General features: G+C 41.8%; 1 protein-coding gene across 4 annotated transcripts in view; it reads right to left on the bottom strand.

Moving 5' to 3' along the window:
* CMIP (c-Maf inducing protein) overlaps positions 1-12,688 on the bottom strand; it is a 137,001-nt gene extending 124,313 nt beyond the window's left edge. Inside the window, exon 1 of one of the 4 annotated variants that reach the window (XM_069966008.1) lies at positions 12,013-12,688. In XM_069966008.1, coding sequence (XP_069822109.1) covers positions 12,013-12,312 — 300 coding nt within the window. In that variant the 5' untranslated portion in view covers positions 12,313-12,688. The remainder of the gene's footprint in view (positions 1-12,012) is intronic. The other 3 variants (XM_069966009.1, XM_069966010.1, XM_069966011.1) reach the window with 3 other exon arrangements.
* Between the last annotated feature and the right edge of the window lie 7,612 nt (positions 12,689-20,300).

The raw sequence follows: 20,300 nt of genomic DNA, 5'->3' as shown, positions 1-20,300 counted from the left end.
AAAAGTAAAAATAAAAAACAGGATCCACTGAATATTGCGGCTGCTCAACTGATTTCGCTCAACTGCTGTTACAGTTTTAACTGTGTTGACATAACAAACATCCCATTCTCCCTCAGGGAGTAGATCAGGTTTTGTCCCCAAGCGAGCAGTTATCTGGCAAATGGAGTTTGCAAATATTAAAGCGCACTATTGGGACAGTGGCCCTGGCAGAGCCGCTGGAGGCTTTGTGTTATCTGCAGGGCAGAACAGAAGACTTGCTGTAATTGCAGGGACAATGAAAACAGGATGTGAGAGAGTCTGTACAGATAACTTTGTGGTTTAACCCCCTTATGACTGGAATAAGTTATACAAACCTGAGTGTATCAGACACAATTTCTACCCAGGATCCTTTGTCACAAGCCAAAATCTTCTAGTGCAAATCGTAGGCAGGACTTAAAGGTGCACAAAATCTTCTAAATGGGCGCTTATATTAATAGCAGCTGATTCTAATAATGCAATGTCTCTGGAGGTTCTCAGAGCTAGAGATAGGCAAGATTTGTTTACTCACACTGTTTATATAGCTCCAACATATTCCACAGAAGTGTACGGAGATTCTGAGCTGCGTGTGAATGATGAAAAACACACACCAAACTATCAATACATTTCAAAACACGAGTGGAGGAAACCCATACAAACATGGGGTAAACATGCAAACCCCAGGCATCAAAGCAGCAGTGCTAGCCACTGGGATACCATGCTGAGCACATAGTAGCTTTTATTCAAAGGGTCATTTATTGGAGGGGTTGTTTTTAGCCCCTTTGAGGAAAAACTGACCAGAAGCAGGCAAGTGGGAAATTTGTTTTAAAAATTTACTCTCACTTTTCAATTTGCTGCCGAATGAGTGCTGCCGCTCTGGACTGGCTAGTGGAAGTGCCATAATGACATCTCTGTGCTACCCTGTTTCTCTTAAAATAAACCCTAACCCAAAAATAAGCCCTCAGCTTGATTTTGCAGGGTTTTTTTAGGCTTAAAGTATAGTCAATACTCCAAAAATAGTATAAGGACCTGTCTTATTTCCGGAAAAACATGGCAAGTCACCAGGGCACTTCTGCAATGCTTTCTGGAGCGACAATGGCACTAAACCAGGAGTGAATTAAGGCGTGAGTGTAATCTTTTTCCCATTTTTCCAACCCTTGCCTGACCTGGTCGAAATTGGGCCCAGAAAATACCTTTAATAAACCCAATGAAGTCAGAAATTACTGATGGCCATAAATAGCAGATTGCCTTTAATTACACAAAAATGGGCATCCTGCATGTTGAGAGTTAATTTAGGGATAACCACACACTAGAAATTTCTTGCAGCCATAAATGACAATTTTTATACAATCGAGCACATAGACCAAAGGCTGATATCTGCTAAATGTGGTGGGTTTTTTTTTCTGTCAGTCATTCTCGGGTTCTGTAGCTGCTAACACTTGTTCATGCCAAAAAACAGGCCTGCATCCTTTCAGTGGAAGTCTAAACCAGGACAATGATCAATGAGAAATTGCTAAATAATCGTGCGGCCAGGGCTGCACAAACATTGCTGTTGATGGTTCTTCAGCCCTTTACTTTAATCAGCCATTGACTGCTGATCTCCAATTACACGGAGAGATACACGACCGACAGCTGATAATCTTAGCATGGCAGGGTCCTTTTAGATGTGTGGATATGTCAGCCGCAGGGGGGGCAAATGGGCACTGATCAGTGAGATTGGTACTCGTTTGCAGTGCAGCAGGACAAATCAAGGGGCCTGGGCTGCACAACTTGTATTGTTAGTGCAGCCCAGATATACAAATATGTTTATATCTGTGCGGTCATCCGCCCTGCTTGTGATCCAGCACATGTCCTCCAGTCTGGCCGCATCTTCACATCTTTTTGTGGCCAGACTGAAGGACATGTAAGTAAACACTGCTGCTTGTCATCTTTAAACTGACAGCACAGATATACACATATCTCTGCTTTAAGCTTTCTTTTATCATTATCAGGCTCACATCCCATGTTTACACAGGAAAATGGTGCCTGACAATGAATTCAAATGCCTGTTCTAAAGGCCTAATCAGCTGAGGATTGGGTGTTTATTGTTCTGTCTGTGATGATAAGGAGGAGGATGCTGGAAAGTGATGTGTACAGCGTTAAAGCAAAAAGGTTATGCCAGTAGAGAAGACAAAAAATGATGTTCACAGTTCAGCCTCCCCTTCCCTATGCCTTTGTCTGTAATTATATAATCAGAGAGTAGAAAGAAAAAACAAAAACAAAAAACGAACATGGTTTCAGTACCTGATTCTAAACAGTAAAAAAAAAAAAAAAAACACCACATCTAGGCAATACTTTCTCGGAGAGAAAAAAAAATAGGGGCATTACTTAAGACTTTAGAAGCTGTAAAGTCTGTTTTGAGTGGTATCTTGTACGTTCTGATCAGAGTTGTGCATTGTGACTTGCTGCCACGTGCGCCCTACTATGCCCCTTCCACAGGTGTACAGCGGTCTCCTGGCATATTTTTTCTGCTAAGCCAGGTAAAAATTTCATTGGTGTCAAAGGGTGAATGCTATATTAGCAGGGGCTCCATGGTTACTACAGCATTTTTCTTTATGTTTTCTTGTTTGTGGTAGCAAAGAGTTAAAGATTTCATTTTCCTTCACAAACAAATGCAAATATGGTCTTTGGCTCCCATATAAAAGAAGGCCTGAAAAGGCCTACACAGAAGCCCTGCATCTCTATGGTGACGCTGGATGTTGTCCTAACAATTGCTGCGCTCTACTCATCCTCGCAGCCTCAATTTAATTTCTGCAGTAATCAATGTTCAAGAGGAGAGGAAAAAAAAACAAACATGGTAGATAGTTTACATGTCTTCATTGACAAGCACTACAGCAAGATAGGGACCAAAACAAGAAAGGGGGCTGTAATCTACTAGACAAAACAAAATCCAATTTTTACAGACAATAAAAAAAGAAAAGAAAGTGTTTTACTTATGCAACTATTTGGAAGAATTATAATTTGTGTTGTCACTAGGATATAACAGTACCCTATAAAGAGCCCACCACAGTGCTAGTCATAAGGCTGCAAAACTAAGCATAAACTATTAAAGAGAACCAAGATCACATGACACTGCCTTGTAGGCCAAACTGATCTCTAGCTAAGGAGTCAAGGGGGCAGGGATTATTTCTCTTGCTTGACACTTATGACAGCAGTAAACCAACACGATCACGATTGATGGGGCACTATATAGACCAAGGGCCGCATAAGATGGCCGATCAGTCCTGTCCCAACTAGTGATTGGCTGAACGGCTTGTCACATCAGAGACTGGCTCTGAAGTTGCACCAGCGGCTAAAGTAAGCAGGGAAACGAGACATGAATAAACCGGGGAGGGTGGAGAGGCAATGTTTGAACTTTATAATTTTCTTTACAGATTCAGCTGGCAGCCGAGCACTGCTATTACACGTAGTGATTAGAGATGAGCGAACCTCAAGCATGCTCGAGTCCATCCAAACCCAAGCATTCGGCATTTGATTAGTGGTGGCTGCTGAAGTTGGATAAAGCCCTAAGGCCATGTGGAAATCATGGATATAGTCATTGGCTGTATCTATGTTTTCTTAGAGCTTTATCCAAGTTCAACAGCCCCAGCTAATCAAATGCCGAAAGTTCGGGTTCGGATGGACTCGAACCCGAACCCGGTTTGCTCCTCTCTAGTAGTGATGCGTGCCCAGCAGGACCAAAAGACGCAATCAACCAATGATAGTTTCTTCAGCGGATCATTGTCTTTTTTACACGGAACGATAATCTGCCGAATCGGCCTGATTTGGCAGATTACTATTCTGTGTAATAGGGCCCTAAGTGATCCAAAAGAAAGCTGCCCTTGTCATTAACAGTAATAATCACTATTTCCCTCTGGATTTTATCCTTAAAAAACAAAAGATTGATAAAATGGCCAGTGCTGAAACTGGTGTCATAAACCTGTAAGAATAATAGTTTTGTCATTGTCATTTCAATAAATCACAGTATTTGCCATCTGCGCTCATAGCACCTTGGTTAAAGATTAATTTCACAACAGATGTCTGTGTGCGACAAAAGCCAAGTCTTCATCTCATTGGGCGCTCTCAATAGTTTAAAATGAAGTGAAGAAATCTAAGCTTTTTATCATTTGAGATATAGATATAGATATAGATAGATAGATAGATAGATAGATAGATAGATAGATAGATAGATAGATAGGATGTGGACTAAAGATATCTATCTATCTATTAGGCCATTGTCTGCGAGTCAATCTTCACTGCAGTTTGACATTTTATTCCTGAACCAGGAGGCTCAAGGAAACAATACAGGTCCCAAATATAAACTTAAGATGGAAGGATATAGTCACATTAGGATTTGCTTTTAAAGGGATAGTATGGTGCTGGTTTTCAGCAATGAACAAGTTTACTATACATTTTTCCACAGTGTAATAGATTTCTATGACATGGCTTATGTTGTACCTAAGCTATCTAGGACTGATACCTAACCTATTCTCATTGTTTTAATGTATTGTCTTTTGAGTAGACAGGAACAGAATTTATAAGGATGGCTGGGTCAGTATTGTACAGCATAAACTGAAAGGAGCATCTTAAAGGGAACCTGTCACCCCCCGTACCGGGGTGACAGGCTCCCGACCCCCGTTAGAGACCCCTATACTTACCTCATCCCGCCGGGTCCCGCTTCTGGATTCGGTCGGGTCCCGGAGATCTCAGCCGCTGCAGCCCGGCGCGCGCGCTGAGAGATGAGTCCAACACCCATAGAGAATGACAGGAGAGTCCAGCGCTCCGTCATTCTCTATGAGCGTTGGACTCATCTGTCAGCGCGCGCGCCGGGCTGCAGCGGCTGAGATCTCCGGGACCCGACCGAATCCAGAAGCGGGACCCGGCGGGATGAGGTAAGTATAGGGGTCTCTAACGGGGGGTCGGGAGCCTGTCACCCCGGCACGGGGGGTGACAGGTTCCCTTTAAGCTGGGCTGTATAGCTAGAGGTATAACCAGTGGGAAGAGGGAGATTGCCATCCCGCTGTAAAGAACTCTAGTGACATCACATCTTGAATACTGTGTCCAGTTCTGGAGACCTCACCTAAGAAAAAAAAGATATTGACAAGTAGAAGGGGGCCAAAGACGAGCTACAAAAATGGTCTGAAGGAAAGAAGCGAAAGGGAGGGGCATGATATAAACCCTTTCAGTAAAAGGGCTAAATAAGGTTCAAGAGGGAAGAGTTTTTAATAATATTATTAATAATAATAATAATAATAATAATAACAACAATAAAAGACAACAATGAGACACAGTCTAAGATTAGTTAGGTCAGAAACAACAGAAGAAAATAAAGAGTTGTAGATGCTTGAATCAAGCTTCCAGCAGATGTGGTTGGTAAGTCTACAATAACAGAATTTACACATGCCTGTGATAAACATATCTACCCTAAGATAATAAGGCCCCCTTCACATGTCATGACCGATATCCTGACCCATAGGGTAGTACTGGATTTTTCCTGAGGGGTGTCCTTTCCAAAAAATAGGTCAAGATTTTTTAGTTCCTGTTCTATTTTCACCCAGAATTCCGGCACAGATGCCCCATAGAATCCTATGGATCCTATTTTCTTACTTGAGCCAGTGACGTCGGGTGGCGTCGCCAGCCTTTTAACTGTATGTGTTCCTAATCAGGAGCGCAAACTGTTAATAGTGGCATTGTGAATGACCCAGAAAGGAGCAATTGCCTACTGTCAATCACTCTTGTGGCTGAAGGCGGCACTATATGTCCCACCACAAGAGGTCGCTACCTCCCTCCAGCATTGTGGCGCACAAGTGATGTCACACAGTGAAGTAGGAGCTGGCTGGGAGCACTGATGCAGTCTGCACCGGGTGAGTATGATTTTCTGAACAGAGTAAATAAGACTTTATACAAGGGAACAAGTCATGAAACCATCAATGCTGATAAATAATAGGTTTACCATATTTAGTCTTATTTCTCTAGTCACTGTATGCTGAGGAACTGTCAAGCTGAGATTAACAATTATTCACAAGACACACAGATAATCTTTTGTATCATCACTAAGACACACTAGAAAGGGAAGATACAGAACAAAAAATATTAAAGAATGGTGCGTGTATGGGGGGGGGGGGAATAGAGTATTAAAGGAGTTGTCTGACATTAAGCCATTTTTCATTTTCCTGACCTATCAATGAGTCATCTCTGTGAGGCCTACTGCTGGGAAGAGCCAGGGACATCAATTCCTAGTTTTTGGAGAACGATCTGAATAGGCATGCAGCATCTTGGGGATATTAGAAGTGGGTGAAAAAGCAAAAGCTTGGGATTTGTGTTATACCCATTCTCATCCACATATGTATTCTGAATTTAAGAGAAAGCAACCTAAACAAGTTATACAAAAGGAGCCATTATGTATAAATGTTCAGTTGCAACCAGAAAAAAAACCTAAATAAAGGTAAATAACAAATAAAGAAATAAAATAGCTGAAGAAAAATCTACCAATAGCAATTTCAGCACTACATTCTGTTAAGAGAACAAAGAACAGAATGGGCCACATGTATCAAAGTTTGGGTCTAGACCGCCCTGGTTTGTGCAAAAATTGCGTGACATTTGCACCCATCCGCCATGTGGGCGCGGAGGGGGTGGAGAATTGTGTGAGGGGAGGTGTGTTTGGCATAGCTGGCATAGATTTCTGAGGCTGCCACGGATTTACCAAGAGGTCTGTGTCTCTTGATAAATCCAGTGGAGCAAACAAGTGGGGAATTTGAAATTGAAGGGACGTATAGAATGCAGCTCTTGATACATTTCCCCATATATATATAATTTTTTTTTTTTTTTTTTAATTTCTTCTTCTCCTTTTTGTTTTTTTTTCCCTACAGGACAACGAAGGAACATAAACTATGATTTGCACTCAACAACAAACAACAAAATGCAAAAAGGTTCACATATATGGAATCAAGCTAGTTAGATTGGGCTAAGGCGCACATGGTTGAACATTTTGCCCCCAAAGGGACTCATGGGCAATAGTTTGACACTGAGAAGATTAGAATAGGCATGATGCACATGGCAGGTTGGACACCGCTGTAATAGGTAACCAAAAGACATAGGTGAGGCCCTACTACACACCTCTCTTATGCTGCGTTTACACGGAACAATTATCGTTCGAATTTTCGCTATAACGATCGCATTTGAGCAATAGTCAGCTCGTGTAAACACGGCAAACGATCAAGTGACGATCGAGAAATCGTTCATTTTAAACTTTCAGCATTTTAAAATTGCAAATCGCTTTGTGTAAACAGCCTTTCACCTATTTACCCTATGTAAGAGATAAAAAAAAAGATAAGGCTTAAGCGATCTTAAAAACGATCGCAATAACGATTTTTCCGAACGATATATCGTTCTGTCCAAACGCTGATCGTTATAAAAAACACATTGTTACTTTGAAATCGTTAATCGTTCGATTGGGTGAATTATTGCTCTGTGTAAACGCAGCATAAGCTCCACGAATATACCACTGTCTAATTTCAATCATACAGATCACCACTATATTGTTTTATTTTCCCCCTAATTCTATGAATGCTTATCAAGAAGTCATTGTACATATTTCAAATGCAGTATTGTATGGCTGGCAGTAGTAACTGGGTGGTAAGATTTGAAGATTTGACCTCGAGCTGATGCCTAAAAGTGGCACATAAGTATAAAAAAAAAAAAAAAAGAGAATGGACATCAGAAAATCTAATATAAACCAGAATAGACTGAAGCTGTAAGAGACAGTTCAACCACTCCACAAGACATTTCAAGCTGCTATCTTTCATGGACATCAACAGAAAACAACCCAAACAAGTATGCAGCCATATTGACTACTGTGACGTGGTAATCTGTGACAAAAACAAAACAAAAAAAAACAAAAACATTTTCTCTACCTGGGCCAATTTCATGAAAAGCCATTTAACCAATATAGTTTGACATTTTAGATTGCTGGCGGAAGAGAGAACATACAAATTCAACATAGGGTCAGAACAGAACCTATGGTCCAAGCAAGCAGTACATACCATTGAACCATCAAGCTAACACTGACAACCGTCATCATGTCACGCAGCACGGACTATGAAGGCGGCCTTCTGCTCCGAGGCCTTCAAGAAGCCCAAGAACAGGATTTTAGCTCTTATAATTCACATGATATAGTGTAACTGGGCAGATCTAACTACAATTCAGTACATAGCACAGTTCACTATGCGGCTCTTTTCTTTGTAACATATCATATAATATGCATTTGACTTTCAGTAAAGTCCATAAACAATGTCATGTAGGAGTAAATGTAACTAAATAGCATTCTTAAACATTGGGGCAGATTTATTTCTATGGTCTTAAACTTATAGAGCTTAGAACTAGACTGGACGTGTCAAGTTTATCACAATGGTTCACGTTTTGTTACATTTTGTGCACCTTTGGAGGCTTTTATCTAACCTTACACCACATCTGGGGAGACTAATTTATGACCATTTTTCATTTTGTTTCAATACAGTGCATCCTTATACCATGCGTCTTTCCATCAAGTCCCAAACTCTTCCCTCTAAGCCATGTCTCATGTGAGTGCAAAGATTCTAATAATTCTCAATAAAATGCGTCACGTGGCATCAACACCAGAATTGTGGCACAATCATTTTCACAGTGCAACATAGCAAAAGTGCAAGTAGTAATTTGCAACAATTTCTATTTCCATTCATAAGGTTGAGTATCAGGTAGTACCAGATACAACTGGTGCTTCAAGTCTGCCTGCTGCAATCCTTTCTGCACCTGGTTCATCATCAAAGAGACAAACTGCCTACATAGGAAATAATGGAGTCACACGCCTGTCTTTTATCAAAATCTTTCATAAATTAAAGGGGCTGTCCATTATTTGTTAACTTTTATGTTTGTTTGTTTTTAATAATTACTCCCCGGCAACTTAGTCATTTTACAACTGCCCCTTCTTACTGGAAGGGGAGGGGGATTAATTAAAAAAAGGAAAAAGAAAACCAGACAACATTTAAGATTAAGAGCTAATATTATCTAGACTATATGATTTTCCAACACTTTCTAGAAGACATTACACATGCGTTATTATTTTTGGCACAAGCAATAAAACCTTTTACAACATGTTCTTTTACGTGATTTATTTTGGCCTATGGGACAATACCTAGAAAAGGGCTCATAATGCCATGCAATGACTTCATATACAAAGATCAAGCAAAACCCAATATTGTTTGCATCTCCTTTTTGCTGCCTTCTCTTGGTGTATTTGGCAGCAAGAAGTTAACAATAGATCCTTTAAGCACTTTAAGTTGTGAGATGGGGTCCCATGCATCAGGTATGCTTGATCACACTGAATCAGGGGAATCTGAAGGCCAGGACAACAGCGGGAACTCCCTGTCATGGTCCTCAAATCATTCCTGCACAATGTGTGCAGTATGACCAGGCTGAAAGTATCCATTGCCATTAGAGAATATTGCTACCATTAGGAGGCACAGCAATGTTTAGGTAGGTGGTAAATGTCCTAGTAAGGCCGAGTGCACACTGCTTTCAAAGAGTACACTGATATATACGCTGGGATACTGATGAATACTGTGCTGTACACTCAGTTTAAGGGAATGAATATACCACAAGTGGCTATGCCTGGTCCATTTCGTTAACTTAGACCAAATGTAGTCACTAAGACTATGGACAGTCCATTAAACTCAATAGACCCACTGGAAGTATACTATGGTATAGATTGGCATACCAGTTTGCCGATGCTCTGACATATTGCCCAAACACTGTGTGAACCCACCCTAAGGCCTCCATCACACAACCATATATTTTTATCAGTTAGCGTTCCATAAATACAAACAGTATAAAACCTATTGATTTCTTTGGGGCAATGCACATGTTTTTTTCAGGTTCCATTTTTTTTTTCAGAATGTCCTGTCGGCATAAAATAGGAAATGCACTTATACGGTTAATATTTGCGGGATTGATTCCCCCACAGAAGTCAATGAGTCCTTTAAAAATACAGTTCCATCCGTATGCTGTCCGTATTTGCAGATAGTTTCCCTGGTAACCACTGGGTGTTCCATGGTTGGCTTGTGACATCATTCTAAGTTGCCCTTTTTTGGTTCTGCAAATAGGGATTCAGTAGGGATATATATATATTTTTTTTTTGCAGACCACAAAAGAAAAACACAGACTACAAATCCACATTTTTTTTGCGTGAAGGAGGCCTAACATCTTCATGAATACTAGGATCCAAGGTTTCCCATCAGAACATTGCCCAGAGCATCACCTGTCTTGTCTTCTCATAATGTTTGTTATATGCAATAAAATCAGATGAATAGACTGAATAAAATGACACAAACATAACCATTATTGCTTATAAATCACACAACTTAATTTTGAATATTATTAGTGTTACTTTTCTGTATTTTGTAACTTTGCCATAGAAAATAGGTTTAGGAACCTACTCTGGTCAGTATCCTAAAAAAAAAATAATATTTAGGCGTAAACCTAAAGGATATATAAGAAAGCATATATTCTGATTTTTTTTCTGGCATGCAGAGGCACGGTTGATACTTTGTGGATATTGGAGCGGCTGAATCCAGACATCTACAGGCAGGTTGGCATAAAGGCCAAATGTCAACCACAGATGTGGTGCAAACTGCAAACTAAGCCGATATGTCCTGCTGGTTACTACTTACTATTGTAGTTTTCTTTTTCAACATTAGCGGAACTGTCAAAACAAAATGTCTCTATTTTATGCAGGTGGACACCATGAGGGCCCTAAGAGGATTATCACAAATGACAGTAAAAAAAGTAAATAAATAATAAAATAAAGGCCATCCTTCTTCCTATATTCATTTGTTAACATTTACTGCTTACTTCATATCAATAAACGAACCAAAAGTCAGCCAAGATTTATGCTGTCATAAATTCTGGACATATGTTTAGGAAAGTGTGCTAAGATTTAGACTGTCCTAAGGTCAGGGCATGCGTTTACGGGGATTACGTATGTACGGAGTCATATGCAGTATTATATAGTTCATTGTTTCGCATAGGGAATGTTTTAGTGTATAGATACAACTGTGCCCCAAGGAAAGAATAATAGATTCATTATTGGTTATAAGAAAAATTGGCATAGCCAAGTACTATATTCTATATATATATATAGATATATATTTATTTCTGTACCTCACATCATTAGAGATGTAAACATTTATATCTTCATATATAACATGGGAGATTATTATATTTTTATATATAATAAACTGTATTTACTAATCCACTAGACCAGAGCAGTGCGACTCTTCAGAACAATTACATTGTAATTTATCTGGTACATGTAACCGTCATACAACGTCCACCATGGTTATAATGTAAAATTACCCAGAATCCTTTGTGGATACATTATACTGTGCTCCTGTAATGTGCTGCAGTGAACAATCCGTGCAACACATACGTGCTGCGTGGGGAATCTTTGGGAGCATCAGGAGATGACGGAATTGCTGGGTGACAAAACCGACATTTGGATAGGATAAAGAAAAAAACGTCAATCTACAAAATATATGCAACATAGGAAAAAAATTCACGTCCTGACCAAAAAAAAAGGAAGAGGCCCATACAGAATGAAGCACTCAATATATTATGACCCTCTAAGGCCTCCAGCAATGTATGAAACGCAGCCAAACAAACCTGGGTTTCTATCCCCTTTCCTGTAGCCGCCAATGTACAGGATATAGATTTCATTCGGTGACTGACGCAGAACATCTTAGGAACCCACCTATTGATTGATCAATAGAATATTGACTGTCAGCAGCATCTGGAGAGGTTCTGCAGCAGTACAGACCCTCCTATTCTCTCAATGCTGAGACAGAAGGGGCACTACTACACCCAGCACTGCCCTGCTTGCCTTATACTAATTCAGCCCATATGCCATGGCTCCAGTGTATGACATATGGGGCCAGCCAGGGTACTTACTGTAGCAGAGGTCAGGCTGTTGTCTGCCAGGGTCAGGTGGTGGGGCTCCCATCTCCTCAGGAATTTGGAGGTGAGGATCTTGCTGAGGAAGGTCCTGGGGTGCCTGATCACACACACCTGGATGTCTCCTTCTTGCAGCAGTTTGTACCTCATCCCATTGAAGTGCACCATGGCTCTCCTGCAGGGCACAGCCCCCATCTTGCCCCCCGGCTCTGGGGCAGACATCTCCCCCAGCAGTGGCTTGTTCTCCTCGATCTGTCTGTGCTCACTCTCCCCACATGAGCTGTTAGTAAAATCCATAGCAACTAGTGAAGGCTGCGGTGAGGAGCGCTATTCCTTATATACGCCGCCCCCCCTCCACAATCCAAGCGGGGAGGAAATACAGGGGAGATCAATCTGCAACCAAGTATCGGCTTCCCGATCTCACAGGATCCCGGGCATTTCCAGTCTTCTATCTGATTAGATCCATGTCTTGTGGGAGGAGGAGGAGGAGGGAAGCCGCGAGCCCCCGGGTCCGGGCAGTGAGGGGCGGCCGTGTGCCCGCCCGCACCATGGAGCGCTATGTGTTCCGTGTGGGGATATGTGTGTGTGCGCTACAGAATAGCAATCGCTAAAAGATTGCAGCAGCTTCTCTGCGCGGATTGGCTGCGGCCGGGTCATGTGACGCCCGAATGACGTCAATGGCAGAAGCAAGCAGATCAGGATGCATATTGTGTGTGTGTGTGTGCTGCAGGGGAGGGGAGGCTGTCATTAATAGGAGGAGAGGGGGAGCTGGGGACAGCAGCGGCCCACAGCTTGGCCTCCATCTTTACAACACCTGAGAGGAAGGACAGCACACCAGCTAGGTGTCTGCCGGACTCCTTCTACATAATGTACACGTATCACTAGGTGACTCACAGGGATTACAGCCTGACTCATGTAACACCATCTCTTACACTTCTCTTCATCCTATTCCTAACAATGGGACGTGTGGTACTGACTAGCAAGCACTGCCAGCACTGGTAGAAGGTGCCCCCTGGGTTTACTGGCAAGCACTACTATATTATGGATTAGGGTAGAGGTAATGGGCCCCTCACCATGGCCTCTGTGTGTCTCTATATACCCAGAGTGATGCCATACTGTACTGGGGTATGTTCACATGCTGCAGATTTTCCCAAAGAGCTTTAACAGGGAAATCTGCAGCAGACCTGCAGTGTGCGCCTACCGTTATAGAGGCATTCTTGGTAGAAATGGTGGCAGTGCTGTATAGGTGGATCCATGAGCCTTAGCAGAGGACCTGTAGGCAACACCCCCCCCCCCCCCCCCCAAACTATGGGAGATGTTAATATCATTACATAGCAAGCGTGCCCTGATAACTCATTGTTTTACAGTTTCCTGATACGTCTTCCCTTTCTCCAGATCTTGCGATATTTTGTCTGGCAATTCAGTCAATAGGTGTGAACTCTCAAGCTTAAATTTTTATTCATATATATACACTCACCGGCCACTTTATTAGGTACACCATGCTAGTAACGGGTTGGACCCCCTTTTGCCTTCACAACTGCCTCAATTCTTGGTGGCATAGATACAACAAGGTGCTGGAAGCTTCCTCAGAGATTTTGGTCCATATTGACATGATGGCATCACACAGTTGCCGCAGATTTGTCGGCTGCACATCCATGATGCGAATCTCCCGTTCCACCACATCCCAAAGATGCTCTATTGGATTGAGATCTGGTGACTGTGGAGGCCATTTGAGTACAGTGAACTCATTGTCATGTTCAAGAAACCAGTCTGAGATGATTCCAGCTTTATGACATGGCGCATTATCCTGCTGAAAGTAGCCATCAGATGTTGGGTACATTGTGGTCATAAAGGGATGGACATGGTCAGCAACAATACTCAGGTAGGCTGTGGCGTTGCAACGATGCTCAATTGGTACCAAGGGGCCCAAAGAGTGCCAAGAAAATATTCCCCACACCATGACACCACCACCACCAGCCTGAACCGTTGATACAAGGCAGGATGGATCCATGCTTTCATGTTGTTGACGCCAAATTCTGACCCTACCACCCGAATGTCGCAGCAGAAATCGAGACTCATCAGACCAGGCAACGTTTTTCCAATCTTCTACTGTCCAATTTCGATGAGCTTGTGCAAATTGTAGCCTCAGTTTCCTGTTCTTAGCTGAAAGGAGTGGCACCCGGTGTGGTCTTCTGCTGCTGTAGCCCATCTGCCTCAAAGTTCGAGGTACTGTGCGTTCAGAGATGCTCTTCTGCCTACCTTGGTTGTAACGGTTGGCTATTTGAGTCACTGTTGCCTTTCTATCAGCTCAAACCAGTCTGCCCATTCTCCTCTGACCTCTGGCATCAACAAGGCATTTCCGCCCACAGAACTGCCGCTCACTGGATGTTTTTTCTTTTTCGTACCATTCTCTGTAAACCCTAGAGATGGTTGTGCGTAAAAATCCCAGTAGATCAGCAGTTTCTGAAATACTCAGACCAGCCCTTCTGGCACCAACAACCACTCCACGTTCAAAGGCACTCAAATCACCTTTCTTCCCCATACTGATGCTCGGTTTGAACTGCAGGAGATTGTCTTGACCATGTCTACATGCCTAAATGCACTGAGTTGCCGCCATGTGATTGGCTGATTAGAAATTAAGTGGTAACGTGCAGTTGGACAGGTGTACCTAATAAAGTGGCCGGTGAGTGTATATATATATATATATATATATATATATATATATATATATATAGCTGCCATTATATAAAACATAATAAACATATTATTTTTACTTTTCAACCTTTCCCCACTGTCCTCCTGCAGCATCTCCAGGTCCTTAGTGATCGCTGCCGCTCAGAGACATGCTCATCTCAGCAGTGACAGCTCACTCAGCCAACCACTGGCCACAGCGATGTCCTGACAGAGTCACTGATTGGCTGAGTGGGCCATCGCTGAGAGAAGTTAGTGTCAGAAGCAGCAGCGGTCAGTGGGGACCCGGAAACACCAGGGGAGTGTGGTGAGGTAAGAATATAAATATTCTCTTTGTATAATGTCAATAATGTCAGCACTACATGAAAAGTTTTTAAGTGCTGGAGCGCCCTTAAATTTTAAAGGTGTCCTCTTTAAAGGTGTTTTCCAGTAATTAACTTATCATCTATCCATGGAATAAGTGTCTAATTGTTTGAGATGCTCTGATGTGAACAAAGTACTTGTGCACTCCTAGCTCAGTGGTGTGGCAGCTTAGCATATGTGCTCACTGCTACTTAAAGGGATTGTCCAGCAAAAATCTTTTTCCTTTAAATCAACGGATATAAGAAAGTTTATATAGATTTTATATATAACTTTCTGATACCAGTTGATCTGAAAGAAAAAGATTTTCGCTGGACAACCCCTTTAATTGAAATTTAAAGTCTATGGACCTGCTAATGATAGCTGAGTGTGGCACTTTGCATTCTCCTCCAGTCCCATATGGTTTGAGCTCTGTGTATGCCCCATGTAAAAGGGATGACACTTTTTGGTCCCAGTGGTCGGACTACTTTCCATCTTAAGTTTTGATAATGGCATACCTTCCTCCTCGTTGCCCTGTGAACAATAGTTCCCCTTTAATTAGTTGTGCTGTGACCATCTCCTGAGGTAGAGGCTCTTTTGGTAAAGAAGGCTTGTCGACACTGGAAGTGGAACCTTTTCATCTCTAGAGGAAATGTCCCCTTTTCTTTTGAGGAGGGACATAGGGGGAGAATTATTAAAGGGTGTACACTGCCCATAGCAGCCAATCACAGCTCAGCTCTCAGCTCTAATAAAATGATAGCTGAGCTGTGATTGGTTGCTGTGGGCAGTTTACACTAGTGTATATTGTGCACCCTTTGATAAATCTTCCCCTCAGAGCATTAGACCTCATGCTTGCAACCATATCATGGGTCCACTTTGTACAGTGCTGTAATATTATACCAATAGAAGTACATACTTTCATATGCCTCCCCTTTCATAGCACAGGTAAGGAGCTCACAAATTCTTGCCTCTAGAGGAGTATAGTTCTCCTATGGGGAACTGTGGTGTGTGCACACTGACAATTGCACTTGCTGTTTCAAGGACTTACCATATCTAACCAATCTTGCTGCACAATTAAAGGAGTTGTTCGGGGGAAAATACATTTTCTCCATGGCTGAGGGTGGTTCCCCCAGAGCTGCTGTGCTCATGCTCCTAGTGGTCCTCTGGCCTCCATTTCTTCCTATTTCTTGTGACTAGCCGACTCCTCAGGAACCACTCTGCCAGACATTCAAAAGATTCCCGCTTAGGCCTTATGCACAGAGGACTATACTCAGTGGCCCCAAAAGTCCCAAAAGGATGGGGTTCTGTATATTGGGACTAGACCTCTAGCATCTCCACTCCTCTGGGTTGGTGTGCAGGAACAATTGACACAAAGCTTCTTTTGTGTTAGTGATTATAAACTTAGTCCTGATCAGTGAAGATTTGGGATCACCGCTGCATTAAGATATTAGACACAGGGACCACTCCTCAACCAGGGGAGGGTTTGCAGCGTACTATGTGACTTACATTCAGTCATATCCACAGCAGTTCTGGGCCCATATAAGAAATCCGTAACAGAGCCCTCTAGCCATCACATGCCATTTATATACAGCTCTACCTCCACATCCCAAGGACTCCGAATTCTGCTATTCTGGACTGAGTTCAGCCTGCATCTAGCCATATACATTAGATATCTGTATCTTTTCAAAGAGTCAGATTCACATGGTTACAGCCTGCTGTTCCCCAATCCTCCAAGTTTAGAAACTAAGGGTCCATTCACATGTACAGGATCAGCAGCAAATCTGTGTTCAGTCAATTACATTGATATCTGCAGTATCAAATCTGCTGCAGATCATGTACATGTAAGGCCATGTTCACACAACGTATGTTATGTATAAATCACGGCTGTTGTTGCAATTTGCAACAACGGGCGTAATTTATACAAAACATATGTTGTATGTGAATGAATGGAATCCTGGCAGGAGCGCATACACCCAGTATACACTCCGGGCGGGAGTCCATCCGGCCACGCGAAAAAAATGCCGTGTCAGTTTTGTGCGGCCGCTATTCATTGAATGCGGCCGCACGCTCCATTGTGTGCAACGATGAATTGGCATGCGGGCGCACACAAGATTCTATTGATTCACATACATCGTGTGTGTTGTATAAATCCCAGCCGTTGTTGCAAATTGCAACAACAGCCATGATTTTTACAACACATACGTTGTGTGAACATAGCCTAAATCAGGCAAAATGTCAGATGAACAGTCACTGGCCGACAGCTACGTTGTGTGCATAGATAACTTTTCATTATATCCCTCAGAATATACAAAGCTAGCATACTTACTTTCAGCACATGTAGGGTTAATGGAACAGGCATAGAACCATCCATGTGACTTCCGAGTGTGTGACCTATGTTTTGACTGAATGGCATCTGGAGATTGCAGTGCCTAAAATACTCCGGGTAGTGCTACATATAAAGCCTGATCTTTGCTGTCCTGAATGGGTGCTACCCATTCCCTGGAAACCACTGACTCTTCCATGACCCTGATTCAGGATAGTGTTTAACACTGGCTTCATGGAAGCTGTTGATAATGGCTATAATTCCTTTTTTTTTTTCTATTTCTGTGCAAAAAAAAACAACAAAAAATTACAAGCACCCAAGCAGAACTACCAAATTTTGCTACTATGCAGATGAAAAAAAATTATACAGTCCCATTGTAATTTGTATTTCTTTAAGGATTAGGCCATGTTCACAAGAGAGGTACTGCAGTACCGGCCGGATGATCTTTCAGTGCGCGATCGTCCGTGCGCGCCCGCATCCGAACTCTCCACTGCATACTATGAAGCTTGCGGCCGCAGCCACTTGCTTCATAGTGTGCACCGAAAGGGTTTTTTACGGCCGCTATTCACATGTCAGTTGTTTGCGGCACTGCTAGTGGTCCCGGCCGGAGCGTATACTATGTGTATATGCTCCGGCTGGGATCCCATAGTGAATTGGTCTCTACCTCATGTATATCCTCCTACCCTGACGTTTAGACCACTGTTGACTTACCACACTGTATAATGCCTGGTTTAGGACATATGACTTTTAACCCTGTGAGACCTAGCAGTATATTTATGAGAATGGTGGTTTTCATTGGTAGGAATTTACTAATACAGTGGCTACAGGTTTATGTTGTTCTTGTATGTTGGTCTGTGTTTGTGGGGTACTTATAAATAAAAGTTAGGTTTTATATTTGTATGCACCCCTCCCTGAGAAAATTTCCTCACCAAAATTTAGCTTCATTCTCCAGCATGCTGAACTGAGGCAAAATTGAAGTGGAACTAAAGTGATAATGAAGCAAATTTTTAAATGGAATAACAAACTTCCATTGACTTCTATGGATTCTGCCTCAAGAATTGACATGGTAATTCTTCTGACAGAATTCTGATCTGCTCAGTGATTATTCCTTGTGAACAGAGTGGAGGAAATCCCATTGAATGGGAGGCTTATTCTAGTAAGAATTCAGAATGATCTTGAGGCAGGATCAGCTTGAAGTTGGTCTGAAATTAGAGCTCTTGCACACTACGGAAATCATGAGGATAACCTCCAGCGGATTTCAGGTGTGCTCCCGCTTGAACATCTGGCCCATTCCGCCATCCGCCCACAGACGGAATCTGCGGAAAGTCATCCGCCTAATTTCTGTAGCGCGTGAGGGCCCTTACTCAGCACTAGCCATAAATAATTTGTTTCCCTGCTGCACCACCATAGGAAATCTAAATGTCCCATAATGCTCACTCATATGAGTTGTCCCCCAGAGTTCGGCTTCATGCACATGACCGTAAGTGATCCGTAAGAAATCCATAGTCCACATTTTTTCTTTTGTGAGCCACAGAAAAACATCCATATTGAATCCGTATTACATACATATATGCAGATAAAAAAGGGCATGTGCTTAAATAAAAATGCAAATGGACCGCATATCCTATATTTATGCACAGAGAACATTCTAAAAATATACAGAACCTGAAAAACAGTCCCATACTGTCTGTAATTATAGACAGAGGTATATGGTTGTGTGAAGGAGGCCTAAGACATGCACTTTAGGGCTGTGTTCACACACTGTATTTTGCTCAGTATTTTGGTCCTCATATTGCAACCAAAACCAGGAGTGGATTGAAAACAGAAAGGATCTGTTCACACACTGATGAAATTTAGTGGATGTCCGTCATTTAATGACAAATAATTAGCGCTATTGTAAAACATCGGCTGTTGTTATGAAATAACGGCCATTATTTGCCATTAAATGACGGCCATCCACTAAATTTCAACAGCATGTGAACAGATCCTTTCTTTGTTTTTAATCCATTCCTGGTTTTGGTTGCAATATGAGGACCAAAATACTGTGTGTGAACACAGCCTAGAGTTGCTCTCCACTCTGAGATGAGGATTCTGAATAGAGGACCCATCTATCAACTTCCTTATTCTGTATAGAACATTGGGATTTCTAAACTGGACAATCCCTTTAAAAAATAACATTGCAATCCTCTGAAATCCAGATGAACAATATCAGATTTTTTTATTTAGTAATCTTTTAAAAACAAGGACACAGATGATGTCTTCACTGTAGGAGTTCACAGGAACATGTTGCCCGAGTTCTCTCCGAATTGTAGCTCTGACATTTTGTATATTTTGTCTCTGCTTGACAGGAACATGAGATCAGCGCAGGCAGTTTAGATGTCTATCACATACACTGTGTGTTTTGTTTAGTAAATTTTAGATAACCTTTGATTTGATTTTGGCTGCGTTCATTCTGCACAGGCTGGGAGAGTGCCAACAGATCCATCAAGCTTTTCATGGAGATTAAAGATAAGAGCCACTTAAATAATTACATGAAGCAATTGCTCAACTAACAATTCTGTAACAAAATGTGATTATTGCAATTGCATATTATATTCTGTTAATAGTATCTGAATGGAAAAAAGGGGAATTTAAAATTCATTCATATAACATGTTAGACACTTTTCATGCAATTTCTTTCTTGGCAAAAAAGATGGAAGCCTAAGCAGAGTAGAATAATAACTACAAGATACTTTTTATATAGAGCTATAAATCTCTAGCATAGAATTAAAGGGGTAATCCAGATTTTTTTCTCTCAAATCAACAGGTACCAGAAAGTTATATAGATTTGTAAATTACCTTTAATTAAAAATCTCAAGTCTTCCAATACTTATCAGCTGCTGTATGTCCTGCAGGAAGTCCATCGCTCTACTGTGATTGACAGTTCCTGTCA

The sequence above is a fragment of the Dendropsophus ebraccatus genome, chromosome 4 (assembly GCF_027789765.1).
Source record: "Dendropsophus ebraccatus isolate aDenEbr1 chromosome 4, aDenEbr1.pat, whole genome shotgun sequence".
Classification (NCBI taxonomy): Eukaryota; Metazoa; Chordata; class Amphibia; order Anura; family Hylidae; genus Dendropsophus; species Dendropsophus ebraccatus.
Note: the sequence above shows the minus strand (reverse complement) of the source record. Positions and strands in the feature narration are given on the sequence as shown.